General features: G+C 43.0%; 2 protein-coding genes across 7 annotated transcripts in view; both read left to right on the plus strand.

Moving 5' to 3' along the window:
* Positions 1-10,640, plus strand: part of LOC115178829 (adenylate cyclase type 9) — an 80,426-nt gene extending 69,786 nt beyond the window's left edge. For both annotated transcript variants that reach the window (XM_029740179.1, XM_029740180.1), the window contains 5 exons: positions 331-539; positions 789-948; positions 1,324-1,472; positions 3,209-3,238; positions 4,855-10,640. In XM_029740179.1, coding sequence (XP_029596039.1) covers positions 331-539; positions 789-948; positions 1,324-1,472; positions 3,209-3,238; positions 4,855-6,274 — 1,968 coding nt within the window. In that variant the 3' untranslated portion in view covers positions 6,275-10,640. The remainder of the gene's footprint in view (positions 1-330; positions 540-788; positions 949-1,323; positions 1,473-3,208; positions 3,239-4,854) is intronic.
* A 485-nt stretch (positions 10,641-11,125) lies between these two features.
* LOC115178827 (CREB-binding protein) overlaps positions 11,126-26,231 on the plus strand; it is a 71,765-nt gene continuing 56,659 nt past the window's right edge. For all 5 annotated transcript variants that reach the window (XM_029740173.1, XM_029740174.1, XM_029740175.1 and 2 more), the window contains exon 1: positions 11,126-12,279. In XM_029740173.1, the coding sequence (XP_029596033.1) occupies positions 12,192-12,279 (88 nt within the window). In that variant the 5' untranslated portion in view covers positions 11,126-12,191. The remainder of the gene's footprint in view (positions 12,280-26,231) is intronic.

Below are 26,231 nucleotides of genomic sequence, written 5' to 3' on the forward strand. Positions count from 1 at the left end.
CATTATAGTAGTAGTAATCTGAACTTTATCTCCTCTCTCTGCCCCTGTGTTGTTCCCCTCTCATCCCAACTGTCTAAGCACCTCTCCCCTTCCTTTCTCCTCTCCTTCTCTCTATGTCTCTGACTACTCTCTCCCCTCCAGGTGGAGACCCAGGCCCCGGTGCAGACCTTCTCTCTATGTCTCTGACTACTCTCTCCCCTCCAGGTGGAGACCCAGGCCCCGGTGCAGACCTTCTCTCTATGTCTCTGACTACTCTCTCCCCTCCAGGTGGAGACCCAGGCCCCGGTGCAGACCTTCTCTCTATGTCTCTGACTACTCTCTCCCCTCCAGGTGGAGACCCAGGCCCCGGTGCAGACCTTCGCCAGCCCTACCTTCAGCTCTTTCCTGGATGTTCTCCTATCCTGCTCTGTGTTCCTCGCCCTCACCTTGGCCTGCTTCCTGGTTCCCATGGTCACCATGGAGACGCCTCCGGCAACCGTCCTGGGATTGGCTACCGCTGCTGGTCTGTTAGAGCTGGTCTCCCTGGTGCTGTCCATACGGTGAGGGATGGAGGGGGGAGATAGTGGGAGGGAGAGAGGGTGGGTAAAGTGAAAAGTGTCTGCTGCAGTTGGTCTCCCTGTTGCTATATGGAGGGATGAGAAATTAGAAAAGGAGGGAGGGAGAGAGAGAGGGGTAGAGGGTGTAAGAGAGAACTGATAGGGATGTGAGTCAGTGTATCACAATGTTGTCCTTTTTTGCTATTTACTTGTCCCTTCTTTACTCACCTCCTCCCCCTCGGCCCCCTGTAGTATGACGTTCTACCTGGACAACGTGTTGAGCTGTACCCAGACCTTGCTGAGGGTGGTGTCAGGCTGGATCCCCCGTCATGTGATCGGGGCCGTGCTGGTCTCACTTCCTGCCGTGTCCGTGTTCTCGCACCTCGCCTGCAGCCTCCACCTGCCCATCCAGGTAAGGAAAGATAGAGAGGGTAAAGGAGGAGGGCAGACTGGCAGACATGGGGTTCTAGTCAGGGATGGTCAAAAGGGGTTTGAACGCTGGTCTAGATGACAGATGGCAAATGCATTACTGCTAACAACACTTATTTACAATAATAGGTGTTCTCAAGTGTATGGGACTAAGTGTCAAGAGCATTGAGTATGTTTATGTTACCATATGTAATATATTGTGTGAGTACTCTTGTGTACCAGGGTAAAGTTCCATTTCAATTCAGTCAATTTGGGAAATAACCTGAAATTCCAATTCCCAATTTCTTCTCATAGAGAAGCATTGAGGAAAATTTGAATTTCTGTTTACACAAACAAATGTTGTGTGTCCTCCCTCTAGGTAACCATGTTCCTGTGCTGTGCAGTGACCATAGCCATCATCCAGTACTGTAACTTCTGCCAGCTGAGTTTCTGGATGAGATCTGCCCTGGCCACGGCTGTTGGTGTGGCTCTACTAGTGCTGCTCCACAGCCCCCTCAACAGGACAGGGTGAGTACTGCAGCCTATACGTATTTATGACCCATTCAGAACTTGAATCAAATCCTATCCAATTTTTTGCGTACACATATTTTGCAGATGTTATCGCGGGTGTGCAGTAATACCTGACAATACAAAACAATACACTCAAATCCCCAAAATAAAAGAAAGGAATTAAGAAATATATAAATATTAGCAATCCGCATGTCTGTTCTTCTTATTGGTGTCCTTTAGTAGTGGTTTCTTTGCAGCAATTTGACCATGAAGGTCTGATTCATGCAGTCTCCTCTGAACAGTTGATGTTGAGATGTGTCTGTTACTTGAACTCTGAACCATTTATTTGGGCTACAATTTCTGAGGCTGGTAACTCTAATGAACTTATCCTCTGCAGCAGAGGTAACTCTGGGTCTTCCATTCCTGTGGCAGTCCTCATGAGAGCCAGTTTCATCATAGCGCTTGATGGTTTTTGCGACTGCACTTGAAGAAACTTTCAAAGTTCTTCAAATTTTCCGTATTGACTGACCTTCATGTCTTAAAGTAATGATGGACTGTCGTTTCTCTTTGTTTATTTGAGCTGTTCTTGCCATAATATGGACTTGGTCATTTACCAAATAGGGCTATCTTCTATTTACCACCCCTACCTTGTCACAACACAACTGATTGACTCAAACGCATTAAGAAGGATTCAATTCCACAAATTAACTTTTAACAAATGCATTCCAGGTGACTACCTCATGAAGCTGGTTGAGAGAATGCCATGAGTGTGCAAAGCTGTGATCAAGGCAAAGGGTGGCTACTTTGAAGAATCTCAAATATAAAATATATTTTGATTTGTTTAACACTTTCTTTTGGTTACTACATGATTCCATATGTGTTATTTCATAGTTTTGACGTATTCTACAATGTAGAAAATAGTAAAAATAAAGAAAAACCCTTGAATGAATAGGTGTGTCCAAAGTTTTGACTGGTACTGTATATGATTGTGTGTATAGGCATTATGGACAATATATGAATAGAAAAGGTGTGTACAACAGTAGTTATATAGGATGAGCAACTAGAATACAGTATATATATATGAAGTGGGTAAAACAGGATGTAAACAGTGTTCCATGACTGTGTACATAGGGCAGCAGTCTCTAAGGTGGAGGGTAGAGTACCGGGTGGTATCCGGCTAGTATCAGTGACTAAAGTTCAGGGAAGGGTACTGGGCGGAGGCCAGCTAGTGGTGACTGTTTAACAGTCTGATGGCCTTGAGATAGAAGCTGTTTTTCAGTCTCTCGGTCCCAGCTTTGATGCACCTGTACTGTCTCCGCCTTCTAAAGGGTAGCGGGTTGAAACATTTGAAACTTTACAACATTTTGAAGATGTTATAACTTATGTTATAATGTTAAAACTTTAAGCTATTATTTTTTTTTTTTAATTGTATAGCTTGCAGTTTATTTGCCATTAGTCAGCCATAAGTCAGCATTTTATGACATACACAATATGCACAATAATACACAATATACCTCTCCCTCCCAGTGGCTCTTGGGAAATGTTCATATTCATCTGTTTGTGAGCCAAGTTGTGTGTGTGAGTAAGTGTGTTGGAGTGTGAGTGTGTTGGAATGTGTTATCGCTGTGTTTAACTCACAGGAGTCATTCTAAGAGGTTGATATGAATCAGTCAGCCGTGTGTGTGTGTGTGTGTGTGTGTGTGTGTGTGTGTGTGTGTGTGTGTGTAACTGACGGGAGTCACTCTGTCTTGCAGCTCCAGTAATGACAGTTCTCCAGCGATGGGGTGAGTGTTGCCATGGAAACGCAGAATGTTGATGGATGAGTGACATTTGGGAGGGTGACGGGGGTGAAAGGAGAGAAGAGGGGCTGTCTTTCTATCTTTCTCTTTCTATCTCTCTCTCTCTTTCTCCCTCTCTCTCTCTCACTCTCTTTTCTCCCTCTCTCCTCTCTTCTCTTTTCTCAAACTGTGAAGTATGGCTGGTGTAATCATAGCAGCTAAATGTCAGCAGCAGTGGCTATGCCTGCTTCTCAAAGGCACCCTATTCCCTACTTAGTGCATTACTTTTGACCAGGGCCCATAGGGAATAGAGTGCCATTTGGGACAGATCCTGTGAGTCAGACTGGCTAGCTGGTCCTATTTATACGAGCCACAGGTTAAGCTCAACTGTGGGAGAGATGCTGCAGGTAGAGGATGTGAAATAGTACATACCGGATGAAGGACCATGTTGGCCTTTTTTAACAAGAGGGAGAATGAGTTGAATTGATGCTATGATGGGAATCTTTGAGCCTATAGCCAAGTGATTTAAGTTGTGAAAGTGCTTGGCATGTATAGCGTGGTACGGTAGACACTGAATGGGTGTGGTTCATGGTAATGCAACTGCTGCGTAACGATATCAACCCCCTCCTGTCTATCTGTCTCTTGGTCTGTCTCGGTCTGTCTGTCTGTCTCGGTCTGTCTGTCTGTCTCGGTCTGTCTGTCTGTGTCTCGGTCTGTCTCGGTCTGTCTGTCTGTCTCTCGGTCTGTCTGTCTCTCGGTCTGTCTCTCGGTCTGTCTGTCTCTTGGTCGGTCTGTCTGTCTGTCTGTCTGTCTGTCTGTCTGTCTGTCTGTCTGTCTGTGTGTGTCTCGGTCTGTCTGTCTGTGTCTCGGTCTGTCTCGGTCTGTCTGTCTCGATCTGTCTGTCTGTCTCGGTCTGTCTGTCTGTCTCTCGGTCTGTCTGTCTCGGTCTGTCTCGGTCTGTCTGTCTCTCGGTCTGTCTGTCTCTCGATCTGTCTGTCTGTCTGTCTGTCTGTCTGTCTGTCTGTCTGTCTGTCTGTCTGTCTGTCTGTCTGTGTCTCGGTCTGTCTGTCTGTGTCTCGGTCTGTCTCGGTCTGTCTGTCTCGGTCTGTCTGTCTGTCTGTCTCGGTCTGTCTGTCTGTCGGTCTGTCTGTCTGTCTGTCTCGGTCTGTCTGTCTGTCTGTCGGTCTGTCTGTCTGTCTCTCGGTCTGTCTGTCTGTCTGTCTCTCGGTCTGTCTGTCTCTCGGTCTGTCTGTCTGTCTCTTGGTCTGTCTGTCTGTCTCTCGGTCTGTCTGTCTGTCTCTAGGTCTGTCTGTCTCTCTGTATGTCTTTCTGTCTGTCTTGTCTCATGACTGTCTGGCTGGCTGGCTCTGTCTGTCTACCTCTCTCTACACCCTCCCTTTTTATCTCTCTCTCGCTCTATCTCTCACATTCTCTCTCTCTGTCTACCCATCTCTCTCTACACCCTCCCTTCTTATCTCTCTCACTCTCTCTCTACACCCTCCTTTCTTAACTCTTTCTTTCTTTCTCTCTCTTTCTGTCTAGCCATCACACCACTCCTTTCTCTCTCTGTCTGCCCTCATCTACCTCCTGCCCTCTTCTCATTTTCTCCTTCTCTTTTCCAGTAACCTCACCAATGAGACATGGTCCACTCCAGAACCACATCCAGACACCATGGACCCCGTGAGACCCCTAGACCTACTGGTCCCAGAAGCAGTACTCACCTACTTCCTCCTCCTCCTATTGGTCTGGTTCCTGAACCACGAGTTTGAGGTCAGCTACCGTCTCCATTACCACGGCAACATAGAGGCCGACAAGCACCGCGTCAAGATCCAGAACATGCGGGACCAGGCCGACTGGTTGCTAGGCAACATCATCCCAATCCACGTCGCCGAGCAGCTCAAGGTGACCCAGTCGTACTCCAAAAATCACGACAACGCCGGGGTCATCTTTGCGAGTATTGTGAATTTTTCTGAATTCTACGAGGAAAGTTACGAAGGCGGGAAGGAGTGTTATCGAGTGCTCAATGAGCTCATCGGCGACTTCGACGAGTTGCTACGGAAACCTGACTTCGCCAACGTGGAGAAGATCAAAACGATCGGCGCCACGTACATGGCGGCGTCCGGGCTGAACCCTCAACAGTGCATTGACGACTCCCACCCCAACTCTAACCACCTGAGGGCGCTGTTCGACTTCGCCCTCGAGATGATGGGTGTTTTGGACGACTTCAATAAAAACATGCTAGGCTTTGGGTTTAAGCTCCGTATCGGGTTCAACCATGGTCCCCTGACGGCGGGGGTGATCGGCACTACCAAGTTGCTCTACGACATCTGGGGAGACACAGTGAATATTGCGAGTCGCATGGACTCTACAGGGGTGGAGTGTCGGGTACAGGTGAGTGAGGAGAGCCACTCGGCGCTCAGCGGAATGGGGTTAGAGTTCGACTACCGCGGTACCGTCAACGTCAAGGGCAAAGGTCAAATGAGGACCTTCCTGTATCCCAGGAGCGCTGAAAGAGGTGGGCAGCTATTGGCTGAGCCTTGGCTACAGCCACATCAATTAGTTGCTGTTTTGCCCCCGGTGAAACCTGTCCAATCACAGGCAGCCGTTGGACCCGTGGGGGAAGGGGACGCCGTTAATACGACCAAGTCTGATGCAGGTGCCAATGCGCCAGCTCCTCCTCCCTTATCCTCTTCTTACACTCCTCCCACCTCCTCCTCTTCCTCCACATTCACCCCCCAAGCCTCTTCCATAGGACCTCCTGGAGCTCCTTCAGGACTAGGGCCAGAGCCAGGCCCGGCCAAGCCCTGCAGGGTGAGGGCAGATCGGGCAGAGGGGTACAGGGACGCTCCTCCAACCCCACCAGGAATCCCCCAAACTGGGGCTGGCCACCCCCCTGCTACGGGCACGGACCCTCACCTCCTTACCCTGGACCTAGACCCGGAGCTACTACCCTGTACCTTGGCACAGCCTGAGGAAGAGGATGAGGAGGAAGCGAATGAGCTGACAAAGCTCAATAAGGAGGATTTCATGTCACGCCTTTGATCCATCAAGTGCTGATCTAGGATCAGCTCCCCCTTATCCATATAATCCTATTCATTATGATTTTAAAGTCGAAACTGATCCTCGATCAGCACTCCTTTCTCTGAGCTGAGCTGAAGACAGAAGTAGCTACAGATACAGGTTTGTAGGGATGGGAGGAGTGTTTTTCCCCCTAACTTATCCATTAATCACCTTTCTGAACCAAAACAGATGTTTTTACATGATGAAATGTGACTGCAGACAGAGTGACCTTTGGACATTGACTTGTAGTCAAGCTATGATGGCTCATCACTTTTCTATAGGAAGGGGGAGGGCTGTGTTGAGCACAGTTATTGTGGCACAATATAATGGAGGGGGAGGGAGGAGGAGGAGGATTAGAGAAAGGGTTTTTGCTTGTTGGTGTTGAGGTTTTATTTTTCTTATGCTTTGGTTGATATGTAAAGAAGTGCCTTCAGGACAAGAACCGTTAACGAACAAGAAATGAATATGGAACAAAAACACAAAAAAGGTTGGAACAATCTTTAGCATGACTTATTTTTTATATTTCAAACCTAGTCTACCGATGATGCTGTGGTTCTTTTACTACAAGTTGTTTTTTCAATGCAATTTATTTTGTTATTGTATCGTTATCGTTTGTGCCATATTCAGTTTTTCACTTGATCAGTTGTAGCCTATTCGCCTGACCGTAAAGGGAAATAAATGACGTGCCAGACAGTGGTGGATCATGGGTAAGAAGCAGGAAGTTATGGGTAGAATAAGGGAATGACAAAAAGCAGTGTTATTGGTGTTTCTGCTTTGAGACGATGGCTTAGAGTGTTTGTGATGTGCTACATAAAACCAATACTAAAGGGAAAGCCAACATAGGGATTTATCTTCACACTGACGCTTTTTTATGTCCAACTTTTCAGGAAGCACTTTTTTTTAAAGAAACTTCCGTACAGCTTCTTTAAGTGGTCTGTGGAACATAACTGTCGGAACCACAGGTCTCCTCACTTGGTCTCACACAACTTCTCCTAGACCTCTCTTCAATGGAAATGGCAAAATGGGATGGTAGCCTATACCAAGCAGTCTTGACAGTAAGAAAACTGAACAAATACGTTATAGCACTTTCAAGTAACGATTATACTCTAACAAGTATACTGAAAAAGCACAAATCTAAAAATCGTTTACGGGAATCATAGTGTAGGAAATTAAAGGGACTATTTGGTTATATCAAAATGGGAAAGCACTTAAAATCTTTAGGGATAATATGTGTTAAAAGTATGACATTCGCCAAAAGGAACAGAATTCATTACAAACAGTTTATTAACATGTTATAACATGTATTAATGTGTATTGAAGTGAAAACAAGTTTGTATGAAGTTCTATACATTGTGTTAGTTGCCACAGAATCAAATTATTTTGACCGACACCAGATTCAACCAATGGCTAATCACGGCTGCCTTTAGCTTTGTGGGACATGCTGGTTTGAGGGGTGGGACGTTTAATCTTTTATCCAATCACAGCCTCTGCATGAGGGAGGCTCTACTGTATTAATGTACTTAAAATGTGCCACTTTCATCAAGTTATTATTTGGGTGCAATGCAACCTATATTTTCAACGTTTTCCTTTTCAAGTACATTTTTTGTAGTGCCTAAAAAAACTATTTTTTGTTGAGTTAGTATGATGATGATAGCAATGATGATGATGATGATTGTATGTTTTATGAAATGATGAATCGCCTTGAGCAGTTCCAACTGCAACTCCTGTTTTGAGAAAATCAACATCTTGCTCACTTGTTTTTTCTCTCTCTCTCTCTCTCTCTCTCTGACTGATTCTCTGTGAATTCTATGTGAAGGGTGGTGTGCCCAAGGTCTCTTCCGTGCTCCCTCGCTTTTCTCTTTTCTCTCACCTTGCCTTTTCCCCTCTTTTCTGCTCAAGCTTTTACTTCTGAAAGAAAGGGTCTATAGGGGATTCATCTGTAGCCCTGTCACTTTTGTGTCTTACATTTCAGACAGAAAGTAGTATGAAAATCTGTGTGTCGTGTGTGCGCGTGTGCTTTTTTCCCCAAGTCTATTTGACTAAGGAGAAAGAGTGAAAGTTGAAGTTGCCCCTTGGTGCTGATCAAGGGTCCGTTTTGTGTTTTAATTCCTAATGGTCGATGCTCGGACTTGGATAGAGTAATCTATCCAAGTAATCTTTGGGGATACCTCTACTCTAATCTGCAGGGAGAACCAATAAGAGCTAGTTTAAGGGTCTTTAAGTGGGCTATCAGACAAATTATAAACATATGATACAAATCAAAGCAGATGTCCAATAACTTTAAGGTGAGTGCCCATAAAAAGATCTAGAAATCGGATTAAATCGGAATTAAGTGCTATATGTTGTTCATATTATGCCAATGTACCCTTGCCAAAATTCTGAGTCTGTTTAACATTTGGGACTTTTGTTTACATACCACCAATATGTACTTCTAATATGTCAGTGCCTTTTGCTAGACATCTTGTGTGGATGTAGTTTGGTGGCTTATTGTCAGCCTTCTTGATATTTTTATCCTCAAATGCCTTTCCACTTCCAATAACTTTGTAGCACATTCATAGATTCTATATATCTGACTATAGTTAATAATTTGACACACACCATTTTTATATTATGAATTAAAGTACTGTGGATCTTTGTATTAAATATTTGGATATATTTTTATTTATCACACTTGAAAAAAAAGCCATACTTTATCTGTCACTTCCACAGAAGCAGACCGTATTTACCATCAATCGTGTATCTATTTGGTTTATGATTGCTTAAGTAAGTGTTTGTGCATTGAATCACACTTGTATTTATTTTGGTAGTTAGAGTGAAACGGAGTACAGTAGCGATTTGTGTTGACTTTGGAGTGAAAGGGCACAGTAACCAAGACTGGTATCCAAGGGACAATTTTTTTTAAAGGGAACTAGGCAGAACAGGGAGGAGGGATATGGGCATGCCACCCTCTTACTAAAACCTTCACCAATACTCAGAAATAAAAAAGGGAATATAAGTAAAAATGAAACTGTCTCAAACTCTGTGCTCTCTGGTAAAAGGGGAGGAATGGGAGGGAATGACTTTGACTTTGCTTGTTTGAGTCTGGCATTTTCACCACTTTGCTCTGTGTGTGTGTCTTTGTTCTTGTGTGTGTGTGTGTGTGTGTGTGTGTGTGTGTGTGTGTGTGTGTGTGTGTGTGTGTGTGTGTGTGTGTGTGTGTGTGTGTGTGTTTTCATGGACATACTTATGTTTTGTTTGCTACCACTTCTCACCCATACACTCCCGCCATTGGTCATTGATTTCTTTCTTTGCCTCTCTTGACATTTCTAACCAACCTTAGGGTTTGTTTGTTTGTTAGCTTTCATGACATGGATTAAGCCTCGAGAAGTCTATTTTAATTGAGCCCAAGTAGTATAATTCTAAAGAATATATAATATATATGCCATTTAGCAGACACTTTTATACAAAATGACTTACAGTCATGCGTGCATACATTTTACATATGGGTGGTCCTGGGAATCAAACACGCAATCCTGGCGTTACAAGCGCCATGCTCTACCGACCAGGCCATACAGGACCCAACTGAGCCATACAGGATAATTATGCTATACAATATCTAATACGAATTGGGAGACAAAAGCCAACAACGAACAAACTAATTATTCAGTAATTAACATAAGCTTAAACATCAAGAATGCATAGAACAGAGAGATTAAATATATATTGTTTGAACTGAACCAGTGTCTGAGCCTGTGTTTCTTTCTGCAGAAAAAGTCCTTTTACCAGGCCTTCACTATAGTAAATACAATTTTAATTGTTGAGAAAATATCGTTTTTTCTTCTTCTTTTTACTGTTTGGTTTGCAGATATACTAAAGATGTGTGGGTGTGTTAGCACATTCAAACTATCATCACAAGCAAAAGAAAGTTGATAATTCACTCGCGATTAAATTGCACACTCACTTTCTTTCACTGCTATGGTAAATTAACTATAGTAAATGAGCTCCAATGTGTTATTTCCACACTGGGGAAAACAATATATATTGAAAAAAGCCAAAGTGTTTTAATTTGTTGATCTGAGATGTATGTTGTGTTTTTTTGCTCGTTTATATTTGCCTTTTTAAATCAGTCAGTGTGCTATTGTGTTTGTTTATTTGTTATTGTGCACATTAACCATAGCCAATGTATCATTTTTAAACACGATGAACATAATCTGTATACATTTGCACAAGGCACTCACTATGTATGTACATATGCAATATGTATTTGATGTCACATTTATGATTTTGATTCAACTTTTTGTACATGTGCCTGAGCCAGATTTGGACTTTTTGTGAAAATCGATGAACAGGAGAACACTTCAATATCAAACTGTTTTGTCGTCTGCCTGGCTGTCTGGGTGACTGTGTGAGTGATATATTACGTATGATCTTTCAAGGGCTTGTCAAAATAAGTATTTTAGATGCTGCAAGGGCAGCAATATTTCTACCATAATTATGACAACCAACAATCCCCTGCAACTAGCATAAGTACAATAGTAATATATTTTGTTCCTTAATTCAAGAGCCTGATGTTAATGTGGAGACCTATTAGGCTTATTAGACAGTCCAAAGTCCATCACACTGACATTTATTAAAACAAGATGGACATTGGGGGGTTTGTTTGGGGGATAGGAGGAGGAAAGCAGCATTGTGTGCCAACATACACAGGAGACATGAGGCCAGTGGGAAGGTAGGCCTGGCAGGTAAATCAAGAAAGAAAAGTACAGAAATTAAAGGATCCAAACTTTTGTTTATTTGTGTCATCTTCATTTTAGCCATATTTCATGTTAGAGAAGACTGATCAGATAGACTTCGGCCTAGCTGCATTGATCCACACATTTTAGTGAAGAATGAAGAATTCACAAATGTTATTTCTCATCTGCCTCCCTTTACAACAGCGATATTGACGTGAGGAATCAATAGCCTATTTATTACCAAGTTATTACGGTGAATATTAATTCTCACAAGGTCTCTTACCGCCCCGTAGCGGAATTATAGGCGAATTTCGTGTGACGCACACCGAAGCTTTTTACCATAGGTTTACGTAGGGCGTGATTGCGCGACCCCTCCCCCTCTACAGTCTATCTATCTGGAAAAGAGAGAAAAAAAAACTTTTTGTACCGAAGGAATCAACAGCCGCCATCTTGTCGTGGCTCTGAATTAGGATTTCGATAGATCACAAATTTTTATTTCGAAATTGAGCATCCAAACCGAGGTTTGACGGCAAATTTCCCCTGAAAACTAAGTATTTTCACCTTTTCTGAAGAATTTTTGACGAAAAAACGGGAATTCGATCGGTCGTCGTCGGCAAGAATACCCCGTATATCTGATTTCCCCTTAAGTGCGGCGCTCGAGCCCTATCGCCGTTCGGAGCAGTATTGTTTACCGGGGATAACCGGAGAAGAGACAGCTTCTTACTGACAGTTTTGCAAAAATATATATATTTTTTTGCAGTTGTGCATTTTATGGAGCTTCAAAACATTTTTACATGAAGACATTTGACGTCATAAAAATGAGCTGTTTGAACATCTAAAATTAGCGATTTATGGGACAGGAATACAATCCATGTTAATGTTTTTAGATTTAATTTTAACGTACATTTTTCATGGGATTTTTTTTATTGGGGTTATTTAACGATAATGTGGGTGTTGGTTGTTGGATTATCATGGGTTGAATGGCGGTGGCGAAGCGGGGCGCTGTTGCATCTTTTTTGAAATTTTCACCCTCACTGCTAGAAAATTAGCCAGTTAGCCTACGTTAGCGAGCAAACCGCTTGCTAACGTGCTAACTAGAGAAAGGTGGAGGTTGTCAGAACAACCTTTTCTGTCCCAGGAATTTCCCTTTTTCAAATAATTAAATAAGAAATCCATTAAAGATCACAATGGCTGAAAACCTGCTCGACGTCGGACCTCCCAACTCAAAGCGACCGAAGCTGAATTCACCTGCGCTGTCAGCGTCAGATGGACCAGGTAAGGAAGGCCCACAAACCAACTTAACCTGCTAGCTAACGTTACCTAGCTACTTTAGTCAGTAAAATGTTATTTGTTTGACTTGTTCTGTGTCCAGATATTTAGCTAGCTAACGTTAACTAGTTATTCATTCAACTGACGTTTGTCATTCAAACAGCTGTACAAAGCAGTTAGCTAGCTTGGCCGCTAACAACTTTGTTGCCAACGTTACGCGTCCATCCCTGTCATTTCTGACATGTTGTAAAACAGGGCTAGCTATTTTAGTTTTTATAAAGGCTATTGTTAACTAAAGCAACACTTAACTAGCTAATGCTTAGATGTCCAGCTAGAGACATGTTTAGCAATTGCTTGATCTGCTACATCAACATGGCTACCCTTCAGCGCAAAGTAGCAACATACTTGTCGAAATGTCATTGGTGACAGCCTAAATCAGGGGTGGGCAATTCCAGTCCTCGGGGGCCTGATTGGTGTCACTTTTGCCCCAGCTAACACAACTGACTCCAATAATCAACTAATCATGGTCTTCAGTTTAGAATAGCTGATTAAACTAATAGTATGTTTCCAAGGGATGGGGGGAGAAGTAACAACACTCCGGCCCCGAGGACGGGAGTTGCCCATCCCTGGCCTAAATCATGTCAGATACTCTGTTGAAAACTAACCGTTATACCCCTTATACCCCTATCAAAATGGAACGACGTTATTACAGGGATTGGGGGCTAAATTATGTTCATGTTTACATTTACCTTCGTCAAACATCTTGATAGCAGGCCTTTATCTGCAGAAACAGTTTAGGCACAGTCTTGCACCCTGCTGCACGCCTAACTGGCTCAGAGTAGGCCAACTGATGCCATGGTCAGATTCAAGTAATTTAACCATAAGCCTATCATGTCCCACTCCCATACTGTCTTGCATTTGATTGCATGTTGTGTCAATGTGATAAAATGCAGTGTTATGTCCCAATACCTTGACAGTTGTCAGTTTTCATTGCTATATCATGTTCCATATCTGTTCATATGGGTTTCCCACTGCTGATAAAATACACTTATAGGGCCTACCTCTTTCAAATGTTCTAGATAAAAAGTTACTGAACCAGAATGTTAGGATTGTAGGTGAATGCACCATGCCTCTTTCACTATATTGGCTACAGAGACAATAACCAATGCAACACATTACATTTACATTTGAGTCATTTAGCAGACGCTCTTATCCAGAGCGACTTACAGCAGTGAATGCATACATTTAATTTAATAACAAAAAAAATAAAAAATTGTACTGGCCCCCTGTGGGAATCAAACCCACAACCCTGGCGTTGCACACACCATGCTCTACCAACTGAGCCACAGGGAAGACATCTTTGGTGATGACCATGTTATTCACACAATCCATTGCAAAATCCCCTAACGCATCCATCCCCTGCTATATTATTATCGACCCCAAGTGTTCAATCTCCAATTGCCATTTTAGCCCAGCAGAGCCTGGAAGCGTGGGAACACTAGGGGCTGTTAGCAGTAAATTACCCCAGACAAGGTGTGCGTTTTCCCCCTTAGTGTCTGCGGTCATGCCTGGAGAGCCCCGTAGGAGCATCCCCTGCCCAGAGGCCCAGTTTGGGTTGCACATCACTCCCTTGGTGGGGGGGTGGGGGTACGCCTTTCATTGAAGTCACAGAGTGCAAACATGTGCCCCTCACCCCCTATTCAGGCCATCTGTCACCCCAGCAGGGTCCCATTGCCCCCTCCCCCTTCAATTCCCCCCATCACCAATACTTTAGTCAGTGGGTGTGTGCCGTACTAGTGCACACATTGCCCACGTCTTGATGTAGCCAGCTCTAGGCTTAGCTACTTGTGCGCTCAGCAGCTACTCTCAAGGCAGACCGTTGTAGTAAGTCATGTGTGTTGAACAGCACCATAGCGTAAGGTAGTTGGAGGGAAGGAGGTTGGTTCGTTGTTTGCTGGCTATTTACTAGCTTGGTTTATATCTCGTCTGTCATTCTCTAGAGTTTTTAGTGAAGAGGCATAGCTCTGCTCATTCAGATTAACTCATTCAGAAATTACTATCCCAAAGTCCAAATTTAATTAAAAAAAAACAAGCTAATTTGTATCCGTTTGAGTCTAATTGTAAAATCAGCGATTAGTAATGACAATTCATGTTAAATGGGGGGAATCTAAACATTTACATATTGCAATGTTATTTTTAGATGATATTATATCGATATTTGACTCCAAGTGTCAGTTTGTAAAATGGAGAAATATATTTTTCTCCTGTAGGTAGCATTAGCTAGCGCTAGTCAGCAGTACCTGCGCCTATACGCCTGCATTTTTCATCCTATAGCTTGTCCTCAACCTTTTTAAATAGTGAGCCAACATGTTTTCAGCACACTTGACTTATCACAACCTCGTTTTCTCATGCGGTCTATTGTCTCTCTGCAGCAAACATGCAGTACACTCAGTGTACAAAACATTAGGAACACCTTCCTAATGAGTTGCACCCCCTTTTGCCCTCAGCACAGCCTCAATTTGTTGGGGCATGGACTCTACAAGGTGTCAAAAGTGTTCCACAGGGATGCTCGCCCATGTTGGCTCCAATGCTTCCCACAGTTGTCAAGTTGGCAGGATGTCCTTTGGGTGGTGGACCATTCTTGATACACACAGGAAACTGTTGAGCTTGAGAAACCCAGCAATGTTGCAGTTCTTGACACTCAAACTGGTGTGCCTGGTACCTACAGGCACTTAACCCTTGTGTGGTGTTTTTGTTATTCACCCAATGTTCGCTGGGCTGATGGACGCATAATATTATTGGGGTTTTAAAACAATACAGCCATAACAATTTATGTAAAAATACTTAATGTTGACTGACCTCTGCTAGGTCACATTTATCAATAAAACTGCTGTTTTCTAAGGATAAAATTTGATTTTTGTAAACAAATCTATTATAATCAAGACATGGGTGGAATAAATCATCTTTGTCTTGGAACAAATATAAATGAAACAAGGTTTTCATCACTTGATGTTTATGGCTTTGAACTCAACAAATTGTAAGGACAAATTTTACATACAGTATTTTATGGAAATGGTAAATGAGCCTCATTGAACACAAATTAAGGCCAGTCTACACACCACATGAGAGACAGAGTTTTACTGTGTGTTTTGCAAATGTATTTCTTGCACTTGATGCATGTGTACTGTCTTCCTGTCCTTCTTGGGTCCACACACATTGCAGAGCTTCTTCTTGTTGTTACTGGCTGCAATCTAGAATGATGGAAACGCTTAGTTCAGGAATTTTACTAACATCTCACTCGCATATATAGTTAAAGCAGGCCAAGGTAGGAGAGTCAGACACACACACCACTCACACTTCCGGTATTGGAGTTGTTGGTTCTGTGGGTCGGGCGGATGGGGCACCAGCATCCATGTATCCTACTCACAATGGCTGCAGAAGCTGGGTTCCTTGGGATATGTTGTCTCTGGATTTGAGGTCTTACCAATGTCTTGCCCAGCTCTTCAAGAAAGAGCTTTCTCCTCTGGAGCTTCCCTCTGTTCCAGTCTGGGTTCAATGCCATCTAGATGACAAACGTGTTGTACGTTGAGATTAGAGGTCGACCGATTAATCGTAATGGCCGATTAATTAGGGCCGATTTAAAGTTTTCATAACAATCGGTAATCGGTATTTTTGGCCACCGATTTGCCATATATTTTTTTACACCTTTATTTAACTAGGCAAGTCAGATTAAGAACACATTCTTATTTTCAATGACGGCCTAGGAACGGGGGTTAACTGCCTTGTTCAGGGGGGATTCGTTTTTGCAACCTTCCGGTTACTAGTCCAACGCTCTAACCACCTGCCTTACATTGAACTCCACGAGGAAACTGCATGGCAGGCTGACTACCTGTTACGCGAGGGCAGCAAGAAGCCAAGGTAAGTTGCTAGCTAGCATTAAACTTATCTTATAAAAAACAATCAATCTTACCATAATCACTAGTTAACTACACATGGTTGATGATATTACTAGTTTATCTATCGTGTCCTGCGTTGCATATAATCGATGCGGTGCCTGTTAATTTCTCATTGAATCACAACCTACTTTGACAAATGGGTGTTGATTTAACAAGCGCATTTGCGAAAAAAAGCACTGTCGTTGCACCAATGTACCTAGCCATAAACATCAATGCCTTGCTTTAAAATCAATACACAAGTATATACACTGCTCAAAAAAATAAAGGGAACACTTAAACAACACAATGTAACTCCAAGTCAATCACACTTCTGTGAAATCAAACTGTCCACTTAGGAAGCAACACTGATTGACAATAAATGTCACATGCTGTTGTGCAAATGGAATAGACAACAGGTGGAAATTATAGGCAATTAGCAAGACACCCCCAATAAAGGAGTGGTTCTGCAGGTGGTGACCACAGACCATTTCTCAATTCCTATGCTTCCTGGCTGATGTTTTGGTCACTTGAATGCTGGCGGTGCTTTCACTCTAGTGGTAGCGTGAGACGGAGTCTACAACCCACACAAGTGGCTCAGGTAGTGCAGCTCATCCAGGATGGCACATCAATGCGAGCTGTGGCAAGAAGGTTTGCTGTGTCTGTCAGCGTAGTGTCCAGAGCATGGAGGCGCTACCAGGAGACAGGCCAGTACATCAGGAGACGTGGAGGAGGCCGTAGGAGGGCAACAACCCAGCAGCAGGACCGCTACCTCCGCCTTTGTGCAAGGAGGAGCAGGAGGAGCACTGCCAGAGCCCTGCAAAATGACCTCCAGCAGGCCACAAATGTGCATGTGTCTGTTTCTGACCGTTTGAGCAGACTCCATGAGGGTGGTATGAGGGCCCGACATCCACAGGTGGGGGTTGTGCTTACAGCCTAACACCGTGCAGGACGTTTGGCATTTGCCAGAGAACACCAAGATTGGCAAATTCGCCACTGGCGCCCTGTGCTCTTCAGATTCACACTGAGCACATGTGACAGACGTGACAGAGTCTGGAGACGCCGTGGAGAACGTTCTGCTGCCTGCAACATCGTCCAGCATGACCGGTTTGGCGGTGGGTCAGTCATGGTGTGGGGTGGCATTTCTTTGGGGGGCCGCACAGCCCTCCATGTGCTCGCCAGAGGTAGCCTGACTGCCATTAGGTACCGAGATGAGATCCTCAGACCCCTTGTGAGACCATATGCTGGTGCGGTTGGCCCTGGGTTCCTCCTAATGCAAGACAATGCTAGACCTCACGTGGCTGGAGTGTGTCAGCAGTTCCTGCATGAGGAAGGCATTGATGCTATGGACCGCCCGTTCCCCAGACCTGAATCCAATTGAGCACATCTGGGACATCATGTCTCGCTCCATCCACCAACGCCACGTTGCACCACAGACTGTCCAGGAGTTGGCGGATGCTTTAGTCCAGGTCTGGGAGGAGATCCCTCAGGAGACCATCCGCCACCTCATCAGGAGCATGCCCAGGCGTTGTAGGGAGGTCATACAGGCACGTGGAGGCCACACACACTACTGAGCCTCATTTTGACTTGTTTTAAGGACATTACATCAACGTTGGATCAGCCTGTAGTGTGGTTTTCCACTTTAATTTTGAGTGTGACTCCAAATCCAGACCTCCATGGGTTGATAAATTGGATTTCCATTGATTTATTTTTGTGTGATTTTGTTGTCAGCACATTCAACTATGTAAAGAGAAAAGTATTTAATAAGATTATTTCATTCATTCAGATCTAGGATGTGTTATTTTAGTGTTCCCTTTATTTTTTTGAGCAGTGTATTTTTAAACCTGCATATTTAGTTAATATTGCCTGCTAACATGAAATTGTGTCACTTATCTTGCGTTCATTGCACGCAGTCAGGGTATATGCAACAGTTTGGGCTTGTTTAATTTGCCAGAATGTTACGTAATTATGACAGAACATTGAAGGTTGTGCAATGTAACAGGAATATTTAGACTTAGGGATGCCACCCGTTAGATAAAATACGGAACGGTTCCGTATTTCACTGAAAGAAAAAACGTTTTGTTTTCGAGATGATAGTTTCCGGATTCGACCATATAAATGACCTAAGGCTCGTATTTCTGTGTGTTTATTATAATTAAGTCTATGATTTGATAGAGCAGTCTGACTGAGCGGTGGTAGGCACCAGCAGGCTCGTAAGCGTTCATTCAAACAGCACTTTCGTGCGTTTTGCCAGCAGCTCTTCGCTGTGCTTCAAGCATTGCGCTGTTTATGACTTCAAGCCGGGTGGGTATAATTTGTGGAACATTCCAACAGGAATCTATTCCAAAAACTTCGTAAATAACAAGGTTGCCAAAAAACAACGCATACACAGTTGTATAGCGGCAGAATAAGATACCGGGTAGGGAGTGGTCTATTTCATTGCGTTTTTCACTCATCACGTTTATTCCGAAAAATGTCTGTCCTACTCTGGTTGCCTATGGACAAACATTAAGAATAAGCTACGTGGTGAGTTGATGCATATTCGGCAGCTAGTTAGCTAGGTTTGTATGCGTTGCTACTTTGTATGCGTTGTTGGTTGGCAACCTTTTACTTTACGTTTTTTGGAACAGATTCCTGTTGGAACGTTCCACAAATTATACCCACCCCTTCAAGCCTATCAACTCCCAAGATTAGGTTGGTGTAACCGATGTGAAATGGCTAGCTAGTTAGCAGGGTGCGCGCTAATAGCGTTTCAAACATCACTCGCTCTGAGACTTGGAGAAGTTGTTCCCCTTGCTCTGCATGGGTAACGCTGCTTCAAGGGTGGCTGTTGTCGATGTGTTCCTGGTTCGAGCCCAGGTAGGAACGAGGAGAGGGACGGAAGCTATACTGTTACACTTGCAATACTAAAGTGCCTATAAGAACATCCAATAGTCAAAGGTATATGAAATACAAATCGTATAGAGAGAAATAGTCCTATAATTCCTATAATAACTACAATCTAAAACATTTTACCTGGGAATGTTGAAGACTCATGTTAAAAGGAACAACCAGCTTTCATATGTTCTCATGTTCTGAGCAAGAAACTTAAACGTTAGCTTTTTTACATGGCACATATTGCGTCTTTACTTTCTTCTCCAACACTTTGTTTTTGCATTATTTAAACCAAATTGAACATGTTTCATTATTTATTTGAGACGAAATGTATTTTATTGATGTAATATATTAAGTTACAATAAGTGTTGATTCAGTATTGTTGTAATTGTCATTGTTGCAAATATATATATTTATATATATTTTTTAAATCGGCTGATTAATCGGTATCGGGGTTTTTGACCCACCAATAATCGTCATCGGCATTGAAAAATCATAATCGGTCGACCTCTACGTCGTATACACTTGCACGTTTCACGCATATGATGCAGCATCACAGGCAGCCCAGATCTTGATTCCATATTTTGCAGGTTTAGATGGTATGTACTGCCTGAAGGGGCAGCGGCCCCTAAATGGCATAAGCTGCTCATCAACTGTAATGTCTGGCCCAGGGTTGTAAAACAGTGGAAGGCAGTCCACCCACTTGTCCCACGCTGACCTAATTGCACCTAGCTTGTCTCTGCCGCCGAGCTGGTCTGGTGTCTCGGTTATCGAAGCAGATAGTCCAGGAATTTTATATGAAGTTTTCCAGAGACATTGTTGCACAGAAAAAATCCCTGCCAGTTTCTGCATCCCAAAGGGATTTTGATTTTGATCTGAACACCAGCAAGGATAAGAACCCCAAAGTATGCATGTAAATGAGTTTGGCCCATCCCTCTCCAAAAACACGCCTTCCCTCCAAATTAGTGCAGTCCAGAATGATTTTCTGGATGGTGTCTGGGATGAACAGTTCAAAAGAAGACTGTCCTGCACATGCGTAACCACCATCTGTGTCAACGCAGAATTGACAGAGACATGATCCTGATTAATTCTTCATCTTCCAAAGTGGATGATGCTCCTTCCACACAAACTTCTCTCTGCAAAAATTATTTCTAAGGCCCTCTGAGCAGAGATTATTTTTGCCATACTGATTGATTGTTGTAAGGAGCCACACATGCAAAGCTATTTGTTGTCCCTCCCCCAATTTGCACCTGGCTGGGGTAGAGTGTTGCAAAATACAGACTTTTTTTTTTTTTTTTTTACAATGTATTGAAATAATGTATTGTAATAACATTGTGCAGGTTCCCGCAAGACATTGTGTAGTTCCACACACTACAAAGGGTAAAGAGTGCTAGAAAACGTTGAGACAGGCAGGTATACAGACAGGTTAGGTTCTTGATTCTGTTGAAACAGCAGGCCCAGGGAGGAGGAAGACAGAGTGAAGGCACACAGCAAACCTTTTTCTTCAAATTTTTACTTGTTTTCACCAACACCCACACTTTTATTTCCATCAGGTCCAGTAGACCCGAAACACCACATATGTAATATAAATGTGTAAGGGGTGTGTTATTTTAGATGTTCTTCACAGAAAATAAGCCAAGGCCAATGAGTCTCAGGTTGAACAAATTATTAATTGTATCATTTTTCTTTTAGTAAACATTGAAAATGGGTCCCACAGACCTGAACACCACACAAGGGTTAAATATGTTGTCTTGCCCATTCACCCTCTGAATGGCACACATACACAATCCATGTCTCCTCCCCTTCATCTACACTGATTTCAAGTGGAGTTAACAAGTGACATCAATAATGGATCATAGCTTTCACCTGGTCAGTCTGTCATGGAAAGAGCAGGTGTTCCTAATAGGGATGCACCGAGGTTTGGCCGATATCCAATATTTTCCTTGGCAAAAAACCTGATACCGATATTTAACATTTTAGCGGCCTTTTAAGCATTCTTGTACAGTTATATAGTTGAAACACACAAGTTATTTTGTTGGTATTTGCGTATGTCCACGGGTAGCGCAGTATTTTTCGTGGCGTCATTACGTCATCTACTTACATTATATAGGTATGCACGTCAGCTTTGACATCAGTTTTGCACATCGGTGTTAAACTAGACATCGGGCTGATGCCGATGTTGGCATTTTTAGCTAATATTACGATATGTTCACCGACTATATCATGCATCCCTAGTTCCTAATGTTTTCTATAGTCAGTGAGCAATATATTTGGAACATTAAATCGTATTAAAATCACCGTATCTAATTGCAAGACAAAGAATCCTGAAAATCGCAATACATATTGTATCGGCACTTAAGTATTGTGATATCGTATCATGAGGTTCCTGGCAAGTATTATGACTCTACTTGCCCCAGTATCTGTGCGTTAGAGATTTAGATGAGTATGACGTGTTTCCCTTTAATGCCAAGGAAGCTCAAACTCCCATTAGACAGCTCTGTCAAAATACTTTTGTTACTCACAAACATTTGAGTTTCAATGATCAACTATCTTAATTTACTCCCGTTACAGCTGGTAGCTATGTACTTCCAAAAAAAGGTCTATATAAAAATTCACAAGCTACCGAAAAATGTATCCAATGTATCGAGCTGTTTTAGACTTCCCACCTGTAGGTGGCCGTAATGAAAGTGCCGAATCGGATTTTATTCAGTTGCTTGTAAATTTGTATTTAGACTTTTTGGAAGTACATAGCGTAATGGGAGTCAATGAAGATGGTTGCTCATCCATATTTGGTGAGTAACAAACTTATTTTGACATAATGCTTGCAGAGCTGTCTAATGGGAGTTTGAATCTGAGACGCATCATACTCATCGTCAAAATCTCGAACGCGCAGATACTGGGGCAGACTCTATGACTAGCGGGATATTCCATTCCACTGCTTTAACGAGAGGAGCCCTCCGTCAGCACACTCCCTGCTCTCCAAATGGCACGTTTAGGGCCCACCCGTCACACACACTCATGACTCACTTAGTAATGGAACCTCCGAGGAGGTGGACAAATGGGTTGCCACCCACCCACCCCCCAGGACAGCACTTATGACAGCGTCTTTTTGCGCCGGCTGAGCCTGGCCCATATTACAGCCTAATTGGCAGTTTTAAATGCCAGTCTGCAATCACTTCACACGTTTTAAGCCGTATATTTAAGCCTCACCGTTTCCTCTCATTATATACCAATCTGTCCCCGTTAGCAGATATTGCAATTTTTGCATCTCCCACTCACATCTGTCAGTTCTCAACTTGAAAAGAGAGAGGGTGGGATGAATGAAAGACGGACAGGGAAAAGATGCCGTGTTAAAGTGGACATGGATGGCTTGATGAGTCGTAAGAAACTATCGTTAAAGAAAATTTGAACAGCTCTTGCATTGCGTACTATCTGATAAAGACAGTTGTCTTCCAGGGCTCCTGACTGAACATTTATTTGCATTTTGCAACCCTTTAACTTGTCGCAAGTGTCACGGCTCCTCCTCTGCAGTGCAGGGGCGGTTCCTCCTGCAGGCAGAGGAGGGTCGTTAGTGATTGGAGCTGGTGTGATTGGAGCCACCTGGGCTCAGGGTATTTAACAAACTGCTCCACTAACCTCTCTCTCCCTGCTCCTCCAGGTATGATCCTGTTTTGTTTGTTCCTTTGTTGTTTTATTTAGTTTCCACTCAGTCATGTTTACACACACATATTCACGCATCCATGCACCCTACATACACCCTACATTATGACATTTCCACACCTCATTTCTTTGTTTAGAATTAATAGTTTTGTGTTATAATAAAGAACTTTTTGAATTGGCCTATACCGGTTGTTGATGTCCTCTCATTTTTGCCACAGGCTATGAGCTTAGTTGGTCACATTACACGCTCACCTCAGTCCAAACGTCCTATTTTTACAGGCTATTATTCCCTGTGGCTCAGTTGGTAGAGCATGGTGTTTGCAACGCCAGCATGGTGTGTGCAACGCCAGGGTTGTGGGTTCGATTCCCACGGGGGGCCAGTACAAATGAAAAAAAATGCATGAAATGAAATGTATGCATTCACTACTGTAAGTCGCTCTGGATAAGAGCGTCTGCTAAATGACTAAAATGTAAATGTAAATGAACCAGTAATGTGCATTATCTTCACAATTCCTGTAGTAAAAGTATCTGCCCTGCCCCTGTTTCGCTGAGGCCTGCTGGCAAGCCACTCACTCCCTCCCTCTCCCCTGCACTCTGGGATAAAAAAAAATGTGTTCTGATTTTAGGCTGTAACATTTTAAAATGCAATTGCGGGAAAAACACAGCTTTGGAAGCAGTTACTGACCCTGTTGAAGAGGAGATTCTCAGATTTTTGTAGAGATCCTTTTTTTCTCTCAACAATTAATATGAAATAGCTCTATAGCAACTACTTTAGAACCAAGATATTTGATATGGCTTTGATACAGAGCACAGAATTTATGGCAAATGGAGCTGGGTGATATGAACAAAAATCCATCTCGCAATAAATTGCCTGTTTTTTGCGATAATGATAAATCAGCAATTTTAATACACTTTTTTAGGGAGGTGCTACAGCAGGGCGACATGGACAAAACATAATATTGCGATTAAATGTAACTATTTTGCTCGATAACAACAAATTCAACATTAAACTTTCAATGTGCAGTTACTTTACATTAGCGCCATGGTTCTAGACAATTTTTGTTCCAGTGCCAAGTAAGACAACTGAGATGGTAGCCTATCAACAACTAAGCTATTTCATCTAACATATCCAAGAAATGCATGATTGATATTTCAGTGTGCAACCTGTCAAAATAGGATCCTGAATTATTAGATTTATTTTTGACTCTTCAGAGTTTGCCAACATCTTTGTGCATATTGGCCTATATAGGCTATATTATTCAACACCTGAGGAAGTGTGAATTTAAAACACAATGTCCTACAAAAACTTTCCAGTGCTAGGCCTAGGCTTCTTGATGTCGGTCTATTTACCGCAAATGGCGCACTACAGCCTACTCCGGTTGAGAAGTGGTGCCACGAACTCGATATTAAGAGGTGAGACACGCATGATATACTCACAGAAAGCTGTGACTAGAACAACAGTAGTTGCTTTAAAAAACTTTTTCCCGCAATAGTATTTTGAGCAATGGTCATTTGCTTGTGCTTCTCATAATGCATCTCTCCCTCCTCCGTGTCAGTGGGGGGAGGGAGGGAGAGTCAGCAGCCAACAGCAAAACGGAACAGGCAGATATTTCATAGCAGGAATCAACACAATGCATATATTACTGTTCTTAAACCATTGGTCAATCTACAGGAACGTTGTGTAGCAAAATCACCGGAAATTACCGACTTAAGCAAAATGCTTCAGTAAAAGAATGTCAGTGTCAGTAATTTTCGGTTTATTGTCTCAGCTTTAATAGAAAATACCCAAAATTCTCACCCCAAGCAAATAAGCCTTGTTCATCCATCAAGTTGAAGTCCCCTCTGAATACCTGAAAAGTACTTTTCATTTGGGTGAATGGTTTTGGAGAAGGAAGGGTGGTTCCTGAATAGCCTAGTTTTGCTAGTCTCCAAGTTTTGACATCTGGTTTAGTTGGGTCATTAGCCCCTTTGTGTTGAAATGGACACTCTTCTTGCTCTATTTCGTGCTCTTGCAATCTACTCCAGCCAGGAAATATAAAGTCAGCACAGATCCCATCGCCAGCTCCCTGCTGCTCAAAGGATGGCAGAGATACACACACGCATGTGTGTATCTGAGGGGACAGAAAGTAGTCTGTGTGTGTGTGTGTAAGAGGGAGATGGTGTGTGTGTGTGTGTGTGTGTGTGTGTGTGTGTGTGTGTGTGTGTGTGTGCTCGGCTCACGCAGGCTGTGAAAATAAGCCATGCTTGACTTGGTGATTGACTGACCGGGACATTGTGTGTGTGAAGGCGCCTGGCTCTGACAGAAAACTGTGCCACTCACTGCTGGCCTCAGCCACTAAGCGAGTGAAGAACCTAGAGGGAGAAGTAGTGGTGAGAGCAAGTGAAAGAAGGAAGAGTTGGAGGGAGAGAACTAGAGGGAAAGACGGTGAGTAGAAAAGGAGGGAGCGATATTTAGGAAGTGGTAGAGCCAGGGCTACAGTTGAAGTCAGAAGTTTACATACACTTAGGTTGGAGTCATTAAAACTAGTTTTTCAACCACTCCACAAATTTCTTGTTAACAAAATATAGTTTTGACAAGTTGGTTAGGACATCTACTTTGTGCATGACACAAGTAATCTTTCCAACAATTGTTTAGACAGATTATTTCACTTATAATTGACTATCACAATTCCAGTGGGTCAGAAGTTTACATACACTAAGTTCACTGTGCCTTTAAACAGCTTGGAAAATTACAGAAAATTATGTAATGGCTTTAGATGCTTGTGATAGGCTAATTGACATCATTTGAGTCAATTGGAGGTGTACCTGTGGATGTATTTCAAGGCCTACATTCAAACTCAGTGCCTCTTTGCTTAACATCATGGGAAAATCAAAATAAATCAGCCAAGACCTCAGAAAAAGATTGTAGCACTCCACAAGTCTGGTTCATCCTTGGGAGCGATTTCCAAGCGTCTGAAGGTACCACGTTCATCTGTACAAACAACTGTACGCAAGTATAAACACCATGGGACCACGCAGCCATCATACCTCTCAGGAAGGAGACGTGTTCTGTCTCTTAGAGATAAACGTACTTTGGTGGGAAAAGTGCAAATCAACCCCAGAACAACAGCAAAGGACCTTGTGAAGATGCTGGAGGAAACCAAGCAATCTAAACCATTCGGCTTTGAGACTGGGTAAAATCCATAACTCCATTTTATTAACCCTTAAGTCAATTTCCACAGCCCTGCAGAAATCTAATTAGCAAGTTCTGTTTGGGTTAATTTGTTGTATCCACTGAGTCTCATCCCCTGTCATGTCTTCAATTTTCTCCCTCCACCACAATTCCCAGTCACACTTTCTGACGATGTTACCCAAATACTCTTCCCCCTTCTCTCTTCCCTATGGGGAACCAACATTGAGTGATGCAGTGATTATGTATTTTCACTGGCTGTTTAACTGTCAAAACACGCTTCCTGACAGTGTTACTCAAATACGCTTGCCCCCTCCCTCCCT

This window comes from Salmo trutta, chromosome 38 (assembly GCF_901001165.1).
Source record: "Salmo trutta chromosome 38, fSalTru1.1, whole genome shotgun sequence".
NCBI classification, from domain to species: domain Eukaryota; kingdom Metazoa; phylum Chordata; class Actinopteri; order Salmoniformes; family Salmonidae; genus Salmo; species Salmo trutta.